General features: G+C 36.7%; 1 protein-coding gene across 1 annotated transcript in view; it reads right to left on the bottom strand.

The window, feature by feature from the left end:
* Positions 1–6950: 6950 nt before the first annotated feature.
* ABCB5 (ATP binding cassette subfamily B member 5) overlaps positions 6951–17215 on the bottom strand; it is a 114562-nt gene continuing 104297 nt past the window's right edge. The window contains exons 24-27 of the mRNA XM_065938846.1: positions 16896–17093; positions 15193–15399; positions 8971–9117; positions 6951–7148 (exon numbers count right to left, since the gene is read on the bottom strand). Coding sequence (XP_065794918.1) covers positions 6951–7148; positions 8971–9117; positions 15193–15399; positions 16896–17093 — 750 coding nt within the window. The remainder of the gene's footprint in view (positions 7149–8970; positions 9118–15192; positions 15400–16895; positions 17094–17215) is intronic.

Raw genomic sequence — 17215 nt, 5'->3', positions numbered from 1 at the left:
CCTTAAGGTGAAACCTGCAGATCGGTTTCCTTTTGTTGGTAGCAGATTAATTGCAGTAAGTGGGCAAAGTGGAACATAAATACATGCTATCATTTTACAAAAGAATTTTGGGAAACAACCAGTTGTATTTCCCCACTAAGTGTGGACATTGTTTTGCACTGTCACACAGTACCAAGTATAGATTCACTTGAACATGTTAGCTCTAACTGTTTGAAAAGTTAAAAAAAAAAAAAAAAAGAGTCTATAGAATAGTCCCAAAAAATGACTTGTGATTTTAATAGTTTACTTTTTAAACTGAATTAGCCAGGGTCTCTGGCTGCATGAAGCCACAGATTTGATCTTTAAAGAGACTTACTTCATTCTATGGTGGCTCAGACGGTAAAGAGTCTGCCTGCAACGCAGGAGACCTGGGTTCAATCCCTAGGTTGGGAAGATCCCCTGGAGAAAAGAACAGCTATCCACTCCAGTATTCTTGCCTGGAGAATTCCATGGACAGAGGAGCCTGACAGGCTATATAGTCCATGGGGTTGCGAAGAGTCAGACATGACTGAGGGACCTTCACTCACTCACTCAACTAATTCATGGCCACCATAGATAATGAGTTTGATTTGAATCAGCTGTTTTAGCAGGACAGAAAGATCTATTTTTAAATTTTGATATTTTATGACCATTGGAGAAATAATGTCCAAGAGTAAAGTGAGGTCTACATAATCACTAATGAATTCTAAGTTTTTAAAAAAGTTTTTTACATAATTATTCCTTAACAAGATTGACGTAATAACTACATGACATATTCATTAGCCCTTGAGAGGAATGCTTAAATACAACCATTAAAGAGTCAAGCCTTTGAGTTATTGGGAGAAGAGAAGAAAGAAGAGGGTGAGTAGATTGGACATATATCATATATAGCCTCAGCTTGTAGTAGAGATAACAGTATCTCATAGTGATAATTAAATGACATATTTGCTGTTTTTCAAAAATTTTTGAAAATAACAAATACCGAATGCCTACTTTGTGTTCAGCCCTTTGGGTTAAAAATAAGCCTTAAGCATTATTATGAATTACTGACATAATTTGATAACTTATATTATTGTAAATAGGAGTAAAATATTTCTTGTGTCCTTTCTTTAAGAAAAAAATAATCATTTGAAAAGAAATCACCCCATCATTCTGACCATATGACTAAAATCAACTATTTAAAAATTTAACAGTATGAAGGCATTTTAGCATTATAATTTTAAAATGCTCAAAGTATGTTATAACAACTTAAACTTTAGTCTGTGTGTGTATCTGTACTTACCCAGAATTATGCCCAACCTATTTTTATCTCAAATTGTTATAAGAGGTCAAGTTAATATTCGTTCATCCTCCAAATAAAGTTAATTGATTATTAACTAAATGTAAATATTCTATTGTGTATAATAAACTGATAGTCACTGATGTTGCTAAAGAGACTTTTGTAAAAGTAATTGCTCTTTTTTTAACTATATATAAGAAATGCTGAATACATAAAAAAAAAAAAATGGATCCAAGAGCTTATACCTTTATAAAACTAAACTTAAACAGAGAAAATAAGGTAACACTTATTGGATTTAATTAATTGTTCTATCCATGTTCAAGTTTACAACTTTTGCTTATGAATCCTATATTTAAAGTGTCTGGTTTTGGAGACAGTTTTTGTTCTGTTTTGTCTTTTTTTTTTTAAATTCCGCTCTAGAACAATGGTTCTCAATTTTGCTGTTGTTAACAAACCCCTTTGAGAATTTGAGTCAGGTTATGGATCTTAAGAATATACTCATCTCAATACCTCTCTGATACCTATAAACTGACTTAAGATTTAGAGGTAGGTGTATACTGTTGAGTTCTTAGTTTGTATGTTCTATTAAAATGCACATGTTTTTAGAGGAATTTTACTTGAGTAAGTCAAAGAAAGTGTCTTTTATCTTTGATTCTGTTATCGAACCTTGATAAAAATGAATGTGGAGAAAGGCTGACTCTTTTCCAACAGACGGGAATGTCTCTGAAGATTCCAATAAAGAAGAACCACCAGGGTGTTGTCCTTCACCTTTCAGAAGTGTATGATTAAAATTTTGTGATGTTTGTACTTTTCTTGCTTGTTCTGTATATGCTGGGTCTGTGATATACTAGTGGTCACTCCAGATGTTTTAATTTTGTCTAGGCTAATGTCTTAGGCCTTCTGTTAATATGGAAATAGATGGAATTTTACAGTACATCATTAAATATCCCACTTTAAAATAATTTTATTACTGAAGCAGTATTTATTTTCTAATATTTGGAAAGTCATTCATATGAATAGGAGCCTCAATATAGTTGAGCAAACCCAAACCACTTCTGATGGACTCCACCTTAGCCAACACTTTATCCAATGCTTATGTTACTATCTTTTTTTTTTTTTTTTGTCAGTTACAACATTTGTAAATCTGTCTTAGTTTTTGCATGATACAGTTATCAACATCTTTTTTATCTTAACCAAAGAGAAGAATGATGCATCAGCAAGTGGGCTGTAAATGGAACAAAAGAGTTATGATAAATACCCTGAAAATAAAGATAGAAGGGGTGATTCAACAGTGAGAGAGACAGTCTACGTATACCATGGGTCTAATCTTCCTCTACACTTGTGAGCACTGGTGTCTGAAGGTAAAGAGACTGAACAGTTGTGGGGGAAATGTGCTATTGCCATAGCAGCTATATTTCCAAGCCTTCCGAATCATAATTAGGTTGTGCATGAGAATTTTTTTCAGAGTGTGGGTAGGCAGAAAAAAAAAATCTAGATTCATATCAGAATGTTAACCAAGGAGGAACCATGGACCTTTATCTTTTTGCTGTGTAAGGAGGAGTCACACAGCAAGCTATTTTCTATGTAAATGATTCAAAAGTACGACTTCCAATTCCATCTTAGAAGGGTGATGTATTAGTTGAGTGTGGGTTATAGAGTCAGATTTTCTGAATTGAATCCTCATTCTGTTACTTCCTTGGTGTTACTTCCTTGACTTTGAGAAGATTCCTTAATTAATCTGTGCCTCATTTGGTAAAGTTTGAATAAAAGAATGAATCTTACTGTCAGTAGGTTAATGCCTGTAAGACTCAATCATAGTGCCTGATGGATGAGTGCTAAATGAATGTGAACTTAATTTTATAAGTTCTATATAAAAAGTATGTCTGGTATATAAAAACAGAAACTTATAAATTAGCTGATTTTATATTATTGATCTTATCATTGTGGATACTAATGACAGGAGCGTTTCATTTTATAATGGAAGGCATTTTCTTTGTTACTTTGGAGGTTCTTTTCCCTTTCCCTGTCATTGGGAGCCCTGTTGACCTTGCTCTTGTTTGATGACCCTTCTTGCTCCTGATTTCCTTTGGTGTCCTGTATGTGCCATGCTGTGAGAGCCAGGCTTTTCCTTTTTGGCTTGTGTGTTGGTTTTAACCCATCTCTTCCCAGGGGATTTAGTTCTAGGAAAGTGGGGGCTAAAGGAACTTATGAAACTAATATAGGCAAAGTAATTCTGCTTTAACTAGGGCCATGAAACTACAAATTTAAATTTGTATTTTTTTTTTTTTAGATTTTCTGAGGATTTCATGGTGGAATATTTTTTTTCCTTTCAGTCCTAAGCTGATTCCTTGAGTCTATTATATTCTTTATTGCTTGAGTATTTTCAAATAGTTTTTTTTCCTCTTTTTCTAGTTAATTCTTTCTCTTGCTCTCTCTCCTTTTCTTTTTTGCTTTACAATTGTCCAGAATGTTCTGGTAATTTAACAACTTCAACTATCTTCCTAGAATCTTTTCTTGACTTTCAGCTGGGGAGAAAATATTTTAGCCGTGTATTACGTTACTGGATTGTAGTAAAGCTGATGGTCAAACAGAATACCTCCGTTCAATAGAAAATTTTACTTGGCTTATAAAGAATAGCATTCCATCATTTACTACATCTACAGAAACACAGATCAGTTTACGAGACCATTCTTTCCTTCAGTTTAATAATGCAGTAGTGATTGCATTCATTTATAGTTTTTCACACTAAATTGTCCATAACTTTTGCTTTTCTAAAATCTCAAGTATCTTTAAGGAGCTCCTCAAGTAGTTTTAAAAGTAAAACATTTTAATAGGATTGAACTGTACCTTGATAATTAAGTATAAATCATTAAGGAAACATGCCTAACAATTTCAATTACATTGGTAGTGCTTTTCAGTGTATTTCCATAGACATTATATTCACACATACTATGCTTTTTCTTAAGATGGGAAAATTATCCTGGATTACTTACATACACCCAATGCAATCATAGGGTCCTTATATAAGAGTACTAGAAAGAAAAAAAAAAAAAAGAGTACTAGAAGAAGGGAAAAGGCAGAGATGGAGGTATAATGAAGGGATCAGAGATCTGAGGGATGCATGCTGAGGTACATGGGTAAAGAACAAGGAATGAATTTGTCTCTAGAGCCTATGGAGACTGATTTTAGACTTCTATTCTCTAGAATTGCCAGATAACAAATGTATATATTTTTTAATCCACTACATTTGTGGTAATTTGTTACAGCAGCAATAGAAAAGTAATACAGACTTTGTTAGTGCGCTTTGCTAACAGGAGGCAAGCTATATTGCTTGAGGTTACTATGTAGACATTTGACTATCCATGCATTTAAAAAAAATAATTATGTCTTTTAAATGAGCTTTTAAATTTCTATTATTTCCAATTTTCCCAGTTTCCTCCCTTGACTAGTTCCTATGAGTGAATTTTCCAGTCAACTTATGATTCCGCTTCAGTAATCCTCTGGGAATAAGAGCTCAAATTAAAACAATGAATACACAGGTGGACACTAACAGAAAATATTTTCATACAATAAGTCATATGCAAAGCACTCTATATATACTATAAAACCGACACATTGAGTAGGCTAAAAGCCAGGTTATTAGCTATGACCTAAGATCACTGAACATAAAAAAATACCACCATTTGTTTTAAGGAGTGGTAAGATAAAAAGTGAGTTGGTTGGGTTATATTTTAAAGCCATTTTTAAAATAATACAGCAATTTAAAATTTTTAAATTGTGATGTTTACTAAAAGCAGCTGATCTCTACTTACTTTCTGCCTTCATCAGCTGATAACCCCACAGATCCTTGTATACTATCCAGGACCCCAGTTCTCAGCCTGGTTACTTGTTCCAGTGAAGGCAGTAACTTCAAGAGAATTCTGCCTGTGGAGTACTCTTTAAAATTTTTTGAAATAAAAATGCAAATAAAATATTAGACGGGGCTGTTAATTAGAAAGTGTTTCACTCATGTCTATTATCAAGGGCGAAACAGATCACCAGCCCAGGTTGGATGCATGAGACAAGTGCTCTGGGCTGGTGCACTGGGAAGACCCAGAGGGGTCTGGTGGGGAGGGACGTGGGAGGGAGGATTGGGATGGGGAATACATGTAACTCCATGGCTAATTCATGTCAGTGTATGGCAAAAACCACTACAATATTGTAAAGAAATTAACCTCCAACTAATAAAAATAAATGGAAAAAAAAATAAAATCACAATTGTACTTGAAAAAAAATAATAAAGTCACAAAAGTCGAAAAAAAAAAAAAGAAAGTGTTTCGCTGACGTCTGTAGGTATGACTGTGGAACTGCTATGGCTAAGCCCAAGGAGAATATAGGCTTGGCAGGTATTTCTAATCTAGGAGGCATTACAGAATTGAAGCCTGGACTGCTCCTGCTATGAGGAATTAAGCATCTCCAATACCATACTGCTCTCTCCCTCCTTCCCAGGAAAGAGAAGCCGTCAAGAGCTCAACATCCACACGTAGCAAAGGGGCCACAGGCTTTCGTGCCGGTGCTTTCAAACAACAACCTGGTTCTCAATCCCCCAATCCTATTTGTATTTTGCGTTTTCTAAAGTGTGGCATAAAACACAAATGGTTTTAGTTTTTTTCACAAGATTTCAGATTACTGGCAGAGTACACTGTAGGGAGGCTGGTTGTAAGCATCAGTGTAAAGAGAAATACAGTGAAGAACAGACATAAAATCCCTGGATGAAATTACATATTTAAGTAAATGTAAAACATGACTCAGTTTATTTACATGTTATTTAATGTTATTTACATGGAATTTTAAAATCATACGTATATTACATATAAAGTTTAAACAGATTACTTGATTGAATAATAATAAAGGCATTTAAAATTTTTCACCACGGTAAAAGTAGCTCTTATTTTAGGTAAATAAGTGTTCATATATAGAGTAAGCTTGTGACTTACTCTGCCAAACCTAAAGCTTGAAATAGTGGAATCTTCAGAATGGATCATGTAAACCATTTCATTTACTGAAGTGGAAGATAACTATCTAATTCTGCCAGAAATTTTACATTATAATTCTCCCTATCCTCTTGACAAAAGGTTATAATGGAATTTTGGGTAATAGTGGATATTCACTGAAAGAAGCATTGAGAGAGTGTGAGAGAACATCCGATGGTCTGGAGAAAAGGACCAGCTCAAATTGCTCTAATATTTGCTAGAAAATTCAGGATGTTCCAAATTAAAATCATTCTTCCTGCAATGTCACAGGTCCAACTACATCATACTGTCTATTTGCAAAAATCTTTCAATTTAGTTAGTTGGATAATTTATCCCTTTAGGAATATATTCCCAATTTTATAGCAGAAACTGATAAGAAAATACTCACTTTGCAGCAAATTGCTTTATAAGCAAATGTGCTTTTTATAAATTGAAGGATAAATGCATTATCTCACTTAAATGAATTTTTGTTTCCTTTTAAGAATCTGAAGGGAAGATGGTGTGTGAACAAAACATGTCTACTTGAATAGCATGATTCTATTGATATATGCAATAAACAAGATCAAAGCATACCAAATAATTATTAAGCAGTCTTTCTTTGCATTACACAAAGATCAAAATATGTGTTAACTCCAACAGCATCATTGCACTGACTGTGCGTTTACTAACTTAAAATATATGTCTCGATTTCTCAGGAGCTCTTGATGAGTTCCTTGTTCCTTTATCGTTCCATTGTGCAGAACCACTATCAAATCTGCGTTCTGTATCGTGGAGAGTCTGTGAGTCACCACTACGCAGGTCCTCCCCTTACTGACTTTATCAAGGGCATGCTGAACCACCTGGAAGAGAGAAGGACCTGTGACTGCTAGTTTTGGTTAAATGCCAGTAAATTTGCCCAAGTCAAATTGATTAAGGAAATCTAATAGCATTCATTGTGTATTTGCTTATCTTCAAGGAAACTACCCTTCTTTGTGAAATATCTTAATAGAAATCTAAAATAAGTAATTATAGACACTCATTAAGTAAGATTTTTTAATTAGAGTAGCTTTTGTGACAATAAAAATTAGATGGTTATTTGTGTTTAGTGGTTTCAAAGTCAAACCCAGGAAGTAGTATTTCCATACTCAGTTGTCTATTTACTTCATTTCCTCTCATGGTCCCTTTTGTCTGTTTTTCTTTTTAGAATTTAGTTGTAAAACTGTCCTAGCTAAAACAGTATCTAGCTACAAAGAGGTAATAATGCTTTATATGAGAAGTAAGGGGATTTCCTGGAGGTCCAGTGGTAGGATCTGTGCTCTCACTGCAGGGAACACAGGTTCAATTCCTGGTTGGGGAACTAAGATCCCACATGCCTCGCAGTGCAGCCAAAAACAAAACAACAAGAACAAAAAACAAAACAACAAGAACAAATAAGAAATGGAAGTAGAAGGTAAAATCCGATTATTTGTTGAATATATAAAATATTCTAATGATGATTATCTCATTTAAATCCTTTCAGTATCTCTGTAAGGAGTATTTTCATTTTCCTGATAAGTAAACCAAGATTTGAAAAATTCAGGTCACTTGACCTAGGTCACACTGCTAGTAACTGATGAATCCAGAATTACAGCCCAAATATGTCTGATTCCAAGAGTCCCATTTTTTTCTTTCATAACGCACTGCCTCCTTGGAAATCAAGAATGATAATCATCTAAAAATAGTAGTTGTGTAGTGATTAATTTCATGGGATCTTAGATCAGATACACTCTATTAGAATTTAAAGTGAAAGTGAAAGTTGCTCAGTCGTGTCCGACTCTTTGCGACCCATGCTACTGTCCATGGGATTCTCCAGGCCAGAATACTGGAGTGGGTAGCCTTTTCCTTCTCCAGGAATCGAACCCAGGTCTCCTGCATTGCAGATGGATTCTTTACCAACTGAGCCATGAGGGATTTAAGGAAGTTACTTAACTTTTTCTAAGCCTTACTGTGCTGATCTGTAAATTGAATATAGTAAAAAATAATTATTCAAACTGTTGTGAGGATTGAGATAGTAGTGTATAATAAGCACTTGATAAATATTGAAGATTATTACTCATTTAACCAGTTTTCATTTAACAAATAAGAGCATACTATATATGCAAGAACTACTAAGGGACAAGAATATAGTAAAATTAAACATGAGAAGAAGCTTAAACTGTACACCTATTGTTACATGTCTGTTTGCCCCCTTGTTTCCTTTTCAAACTGAGCAAATATTCTAAAGAAGGTAGAGAAACTAGCAGGCTCCAGCATTGCTGTGTAGATCACTCTCTTACATATGTAGTTTACCTTATTATTTTGTTTGGTATCATTAGAATAATAATAAAACAGGAAAGTAATCTTCCTTGGACTTTTTCCTTGAGTGGGGAAGCATTTCAAGAATTGGGACCCTTTTGATGATGAGACAAATTCTAACGAGAAAACCTTTCTAACACACAAGATGCCTTGTACCCCAACTCTCTCCCCACTCCCCACCAGCCTCTGACCTTTACATAAAGGTCAAAACCTTAATTACAACTGGTGACCCTATGACTACAATTCTTTCCAGGCCTTTTTTCCCCCCACCAACTGACCTTAATTTCTTCCAAAATACTCCACTCTCATATTTCATATTAATCCTGAGATGAAAGAAGAGAAAGTTACCTTTTCACTCTCATTGTCAAGAGCTGAAGTGGCCTCATCCAACAATAAAATTTTTGGTTTACGGAGAAGAGCCCTTGCAATAGCTAGTCTTTGTTTCTGGCCGCCAGAAAGCTGTGTTCCTTTCAGTCCGACGTGTGTGTTGTATTTCTATTACAGGAACATGCAATTAAGAAAGCAAGTCTTGGTTATTTAAATTAACATGGCAACTGTGGGCGAAAGCCATCTAAATATTTCAGATTTTGCTACTCTCTAAAATTTGTGTCCCAACAAGTGCTGAAATCTATTCTTGGGCTTTGTTGCAAATAAATGCTAAACCAGCAGTAAACACTACCATTTCATTTACGTATCTAATCTGATCACAAACAGTAGACCTTTGCCATTTTGCTTCTACAAAGGAATTGTTCAAATTAAAGCATTAAAAAAAAATCATTAGGGAAAAAGTTCCCAGTAAACACAAATTTTTCCCCATTAAGTTAAAGTATCTTCTGTTTTCAGGTCAAAATGATTTAAAGTATTATTTTAAAAGAAATCATTGGGTTCCCTAGCTGTGGCTCTTACTAAATCTTTGTGGGCACATTTCTCCAGGTGTCATGATGCCATTCTCAGTGGTACAGGTATCATCCTAGCAATAAGGCTAGCATCTTAAGACAGTCCATCCAACTTTTCAGGCCATGATATTGATATTTAGCACTTCACAAATTTCTACACTCTCCTACTTACTAATGACCCCCTTTTCAGTATTACACTCCATGGAAGGGTAAAGGAAATTTCTCATATATCTAAATCATAATGGATCAGCAAGCAGGCTCCCACGCGCTTTCTACATTATGCTGTTGACTCTGCTTTTCTCCAGGGTTTCACACTGCTCTCTATTAGCCCTTGCCAGTTGTCTGAGAAATACATGCCACTGGTACCCAAACAAGGATATGTGGGTGGATCAGCTCCACTGGGAGAGTAAGTCCAACTGTACAACCCTCTCAGTGTGGATCCCGTAGCATCATCATAAAGAAACGCAGCACGTGGTGATGTACTGTTTAGCTTAGGACCCTGGAGAGGGCTGATTCAACTGCCTTTCCCTCCACACCTTGCTGCCTTCAGGAGGTGTTTCTCCAGCAAGAGGGGGTTTTGAGAGAGCTTGTGAGTAACTTTAATAACAGATATGTCTCCTGAATCTCAAAGTTCATTTTTCAACTTAAAATGTTTAGTTGCTTGCTTTATGTCAAACAATGGGTATCTGAATTACTGAAGCCCAGTAAAAGAGTCCTTTGTGACGTCTACAAAGGAAACAGACTTTAGCTATCTCCTCTGTGATTTTGGGAGATTCTGTGGTGGCTCAGATGGTAAAGCGTCTCCCCGCAATGCGGGAGACCCAAGTTCAATCCCTGGGTTGGGAAGATCCCCTGGAGAAGGAAATAGCAACTCACTCCAGTACTCTTGCCTGGAAAATTCCACGGATGGAGAAACCTGGTGGGCTAGAGTCCATGGGGGTCACAAAGAGTCGGACGTGACTTCACTTTCATTCTTTTTTCTTTATGATTTTACCTGAGACTGCTAGCCCACTGGGCCTTTTCCTCCTAAAACATATTTTATTAAAACTGTAATCACAGGGATATAGATAATCAGGTAAAACTCAGTGGTTCATATCCACATCCTGCAAATTTCCCATCTAAATTAGAGGATTCAGTCTTAAGTCAAAAACTGGATTTGGTGGCGATGATAATGGACTTGTAGCTCTTTCTGCCAGTCTAGTTTAAATTGTATGTGGATTCTTCTATTAGAGCTGAAGAAGATACAATACTAGCTTAGAAATCACTTTGCATTTCTTGGCTTTCTCTGGCTTTCAGGAAGATATAAGTCTCAAGAATGAACTGGATGAAAATACAATTCAGATGTTTTTGCCCATCATTAAGCCCTGGTGGCTCAGATGGTAAAGAATCTGCCCACAATGCAGGAGACACAGGTTCAATTGCTGGGTCGGGAAGATCCCCTGGAGGAGGAAATGGCAACCCACTCCAGTATTCTTGCCTGGAGAATTCCATGGACAGAGGAGCCTGGCAGTCTACAGTCCATGGGATCATAAAGAGTCAACCCACTCCAGTATTCTTGCCTGGAGAATCCCATGGACAGAGGAACCTGGCAATCTACAGTCCATGGGATCATAAAGAGTCGGACACACTAAGAGACTAACACTTTCAAGCAGAACAGATTATAAATATGAATATACATGTTGTCTCAATAGTAATCTAAAAACATTTTGAGACACTTAAACTGAAAGTTTTTGTCTTTTTGTTTGTTTCTAATGAAGAACTACAGAATTTCATTCTTGCCTGTTTCAACTGAAAATCTAAATCAATTTTCTGACAAACACTGGGATGGCGAGTGCCCTGAAATCACCTGTTTTATGAGATACTCAAGAAGCAGTAGCTGTTCAATGTAAACCTGGGTCTAAATACCAATTGGATCCTGGCAGGAACATCAGATAGAATCTAATCCTAAACCAACTGCATTCTGGAGATTCCCTGCAGACCCTTTAAAGGACTTTCAGGGTGGTTCCAGTGGGAGCCAGGAAGTGGTTTGACTGAGAGTTGACTGTGTGAAATTGTGGGCACTAGGGGATTTCTACACCTGATGTATTTCTCAGGGATCCTCAAGACCAAGCCAGTGTTATCTCAACTCCTCTCCCAGGCTGATATCTCCAAATGCCTGGAGGTTCTATTCATGGCATACACCATAGATTTGTTATCCTTAGCACACTCTAAGTTGACCGCTATTCACACTCTAGCCTTGATCTGCCAGACAGGTCCATAATCCTTTACCTGAAACCCACAGAGCTTTATTTGTTTAACAATTCTATTTTTTTTTTTTTTTTTACTTTCGAATAAAATATACTATAAATGGTACACATCATACATTGTTTATATTTAATATGCAATATATATCATTTTGGGCTTCCCAGGCTTCAGGGGTAAAGAATTCGCCTGCCAATGCAGGAGACACAGGAGACTCAGGTTTGATGCCTGGGTTGGGAAGATCCCCTGGAGAAGGAGATGGCAACCTGCTCCGTATTCTTGCCTGCCAGGCTACAGTCCATGGGTCGGTCACAGAGTCAGACACAACTGAGCAACTGAGCACACACACATTTACTATTTAAGACTCTCAGAAAGGGCTGGGTAGCAATCAATAATCAAATATGTGAATGGTTCTGTAGAAATATTTGACAATTCATTCTAAATAGGATTAATAAAGACTACATAAAACCTCACGTCATTTTGACTACCCAACAAATTTACTTCAAACATACGGCCTTTGTGTGTGGAGGGGAGTGTGTGACGTTTAAGAACTTTTGGAAATTGGAACTGGGGGAAAGAAAAATATGGACCTGAATTTCTCTCATCCAGGTTGTAATGTACCAGGACTTGCCCCTTGCATGTAGTCGGGCCATTGCCACAGAGGCCACAGCGACTCTTGAATGAGCAAACAAGAGGCTGAGCTTCAAATGATTTTTTTTTCCTTTAAAAATTCGATCATGTCACTTCTTTGTGTAAAAAGGTCTAGCGGTTTCCTCTTTCCAATAATAACAGAGTCCAAAACTCTGGTAATTCAGAGCCTTCACAGTTAGTCCATGCTCATATTTGTGTGGCTTCTTCTTAATTCCCCACTTTACAGTTTATGCTCAGAACTTTAAACTTATTTTCCCTCAAACATATAAAACCCTTTCACATGTATGTGCTTCTGCATGAGCTTATTCTGTCTCCTAAAAATGGTGTTGCTCCCTCTCTGCCTAGTGAACTACTCATTCTTCAAAACCCAGTTCAAAGCAATATCCTCTGTGTGGTTTTCTGTGAAACTTCGTCATTCCTGCTTTTGTACTCTCGTCATATGCTCTTTGTGTTTTCATGCCAGAAAGCTGCCCGGTGTTTTATGTACTTTCTTGCTCCCTTTCTATAGACAACCTGAAGCTCAGTCCTGACAATTCCACTTTTATGATATTTTTTACATCCCTTTCCTTGTTTTATTCTACTTTATTAATTCAGACCTTCATAACTTAACCCTGGAAATAGCTGCGAGTTGATTTCCCAAAACCCCTGTCCTTTCTTCACTCCAAATGGTTATTTACATTACTGCTAGACTTGTAATTTCCCTGTCCTATTCCAAAAGGATATTTTGGCACCAGATTTCTTTATGGTTCTATATATTTTGCAGGTAAGAGTGATATGAAGGTAAACTACAGTTTTATTTAAAAACAGAAACAAGCTATTCTTTCTTTTGGAAATAACATTATGACTCTCAAAGTTGATTGTAAAAAGAATGCTGAATCTCTGCAGTATATAGTTTTGGGTAAATCTGAGAAATAGTACAATGAAAAGAATGAAAGATAAAAAACAATTTAAGGGTAAAAGTCAAATGGTACAAATATAAAATGGATAGCATTTTACCATACATAAATTAAAGAAAAATCCTATTAGGATTATGTAGATAATAATCTGTCCTTGAATCAATAGTTCAGTAATGTCTTGATTAAAAAGGGGAAAGCTATAGGGTCACAATATTTTGTTACTCCTATTATAGTTAGTAATGCAGAACCTTACTGAAGTTAGGGAAACTGTATTAATGGCCCATTTCTAGTTAGAGGAACCAATTAATGTGGACAGGAGATGGTGAGGGATGATCTAGTAGTATAAAAGAGAGTATGGTGACCATTATCCTTCTCCCAAAACAGGGCATTAGATTAGTTGTTTGATATAATGCTTACTAAACATTGGCATTTCCTTTTAAAGTGAGCTAGAAAACCACAGTATACAAATTTGTTTCTAATCAAAAGTAAGTGTAAGTAAAAGTAAGTAGGTATATACATATGCCTTTTTTGTTTTTTTTGCTGCACTGTGCAACATGTGGGGTCTTAGTTCTCTCACCAGGGATCAAACCTGTGCACCTTTTAGGAAGTGTGGAGTCTTAACCACTGGCTCACCAGAAAGTCCCTATATTTTTATTTTATGTATGTGTGTATGTAGGTATAAGTAGATATTGTAAGAACTTATAACTTGCAACTAACATTAGTGTCTCTGTGCACTATTTCTGGATTTGTATCAATGCTTGTTATGCTAAAGCCCTCTTTTCAGTTAACCAAGATTTTCAACTTTTCTGAGATTTTGTATCAACTGTCACAGCAAATATAGAGAGCTGACAAAAATGGCAGGCAAGGACCTAAAATTCTAGTGGGAAAAGGAGACCATAAACAAATTAATAAGCACCAGGGTAATTTTAGACTGTGGTAAGCACTAGGTGATGGACTATGAGGGCTGATGGGTCCTCTTTAAAATAAGATGGCCAGGGAAGGCTTCTACAAAAGTGACATTTGAAAGAACTTGAAATTTAAGGAGCTGGCTCTTCGAAGAGTCATAGGAAGGCAGAACCCAGCTGAAGAAATATGAGTGTAAATGTCCTGCAGTAGGGAATAACTTGGCAAATTCTTGAGACAGAAAGAAGTCAGTATGACTGGAGAGAGTGAGCACATAAAGAGGAGATCAGGGCCAGATCACAGAAGGCCTTGCCAGTCTAATCAGAAGTTTTGATTTCATTCTTAGTTCAAAGGGATGACGTTAGGAGGTTTTAGGCAAGGAGGGGTATGATTTACTTTATGTTTTTAAAAGATCGAATTGATGTGAGGAAGAATTATAAAGGGGCAAGACTGGAAGCAGGAAGACAGATCAAGAAGGTACTAAAGTGGTCCTCTTTGATGTCTCAGACGGTAAAGAATCCATCTGCAATATGGAATATTTAGGTTCAAGCCCTGGGTTGGGAAGATCCGCTGGAGAAGGGAATGGCTACCCACTCTAGTGTTCTTGCCTAGAGAATTCCCCGGACAGAGGAGTCCATGGCATCACAAACAGTCAGACATGACTGAGCGACTAACACTTTCACTCACTTTCAAGGTGGTCCAGAGGGGGTGATGGTGGTGTAGCCACGAGTAGAGTATAAATGAATAGAAGGTATAAAATCAAAATATGAAAACTAATTCATATCCAGTGAATATGAATACAGTTGGTCTTGGAAAAAGTCCCACAATCTCAAATTTTGCTTTTTATATCTAACTTTACATTAGATGTCAGCAATAAATAAATTGTGTAATCCAAGGAGCACATAAAAATAACCACTTAAACCCAATAAAATACTAGGGCATACTTGACAGCTTTTAATTCAAGATTTCAGACATTGTCTTACCTCAGGGAGACCCTCAATAAAAGAGTGAATGTTTGCTGCCTTTGCTACTTCTCTTATCTCATTCATTGACACAACACGGCTGTTATCACCATAGGCAATGTTGTCAGCAATGCTACAGTTGAAGAGCACAGGTTCTTGAGACACGATTGCTATCTGGGAACGGAGCCACTGTACGTTCAGTTCCTTTGCATCCACACCATCAAATAGCTGCCAAAAGCAGAATGGAGAATGGTATGTGAAGATCCAACGACTGTATCATGTTACACTTCACTGTATTCAAACATATACAAATCATAACAAGAAGGTTAGGAATTCAAGCTGTTTCATATCATAAATGTTACTCAAGAAGGGCTCATAAATCGTATGTTGTATAAAAGCAGACAGCATGTATTAATAACTAACTGAAGTACCAACTCTTAAACTTACTTGACATTTCTGGGAATGGCCATATATTCTAGAGACCTGCCCAAAGTTTAGAATGAAGTCTAGTGTTCTGTACTAAAGTCAGATGAAAAACGACCAACGTCCACTGTAAAGGACCCTGCTTTATTAAAGCTTAGTGATGTAACAAAATTCAACTGACATCTGATGAGCATAAGAATACCTACTATATGGTGAGGCCTCTTCAGGCACTGGGGAAAGAGTAATAAATAAGACAAAGGTCTTACCCTCCTGTAGCTTATATTGTAGTGGAGAGAGACAGGTAATAAGCACACTAACAAACACAACGTCAGAAAAAGAAAGTGTCATGAAACAAGATGATGGGATAGAAAGTGACTAAGAATGTGCTGAGGATTTGGGAAGGGGACAGGTGAATGCATTATATTCTATCTAAGAAGTCCCCTCTAAGGAAGTAGCATTTTTAGACAGATATGAATGATGAGAAGATGTTGGTAAAGAAGTTATAGCAAGAACATTTTGATCAGGGGAATAGCAAGAACAATGTGTGTTCAAAGAACACTGTGTATTTAAAGAACATAAAGAAGTCAGTGAGACTGATACACAGTGTATAATGAGGTAGGAGTTATAGGAGAGGAGTTTGGAGGGAGAGGCAGGGGTTAGATCACAAAGGACCTTGATTTGATGGTATGGAGTCTGGTTTATTCTAACTGCGATAGAAAACCATTGGAGAGTTTAAAAGAAGGCATGTGCTATGCTATATACAAACAGCTGAGTGTTAACTAATTTTGGTACTCATTGTTAACTCATTGGTTTTTTTGAAGGCAGCCATTTTGGACTGTTACGTTTTCCAAATAATCTTTGAGACTGTGATGAGCAAAAGACTGTAAATTGCAGCAGAATGATGACTAACATGACAATCTTTGACTTTTATGGGTTTCTTGTGTTTTGTGGCGGTAGGGGAAGGCAGAACAGGAAGTTGTCTTTGTGTGTGTGTAATGTGGTGGCGTTTGAAGGGACAGAATAGTTGAAAATCTGAATATAAGTTAGAGTAAGGAAAGTGCCAGGTAAGAAAATCCGTGCTTGGAGTTCAAAGGAGGGAGAGGTTGCATTTCTTTTTTGAGGTCAGGATGCAGAACTTAATGGAGCTGATTGAAAAGAGCACTAATCATGCATATGGTTTTGAGAATTGTGGTGTGGAGATGGCCAGAGTGAATACCAGGAAACGTGAACTTAAGCCCAAGGGAATGTTTCACAACAGCCCCACTAACATCCAGATAAGTTGTATTTGAATTCAGTCTTACCACTTGTCCTTTCACTGGGTCATAAAATCTCTGCAGAAGTTGGACAGAAGTGCTTTTCCCACAGCCACTGCTTCCAACAAATGCTACTGTCTTCCCTTTCTCAATACTGAGGGATAAACTGCGAAGGATTAGGACATCTGGGCGACTTGGATAAAAGAAAGAGACTTCTCGGAACTCTAAATTCCCTTCACATATGTCCTGTGAAAGAAAGTTGGCAGTGTTTAGAAGGATGACTTAGAAAGCGTGTAACGAATTATGGCACGCTGACTGAGTGCTTTCTGAAAACTGTATGTTTCCACAACCATTTTAATTTTAAACAT

Source organism: Muntiacus reevesi, chromosome 6, assembly GCF_963930625.1.
Source record: "Muntiacus reevesi chromosome 6, mMunRee1.1, whole genome shotgun sequence".
NCBI lineage: Eukaryota > Metazoa > Chordata > Mammalia > Artiodactyla > Cervidae > Muntiacus > Muntiacus reevesi.
The sequence above is the reverse complement of the archived record's forward strand: the minus strand, read 5'-3'. Positions and strand labels throughout refer to the sequence as shown.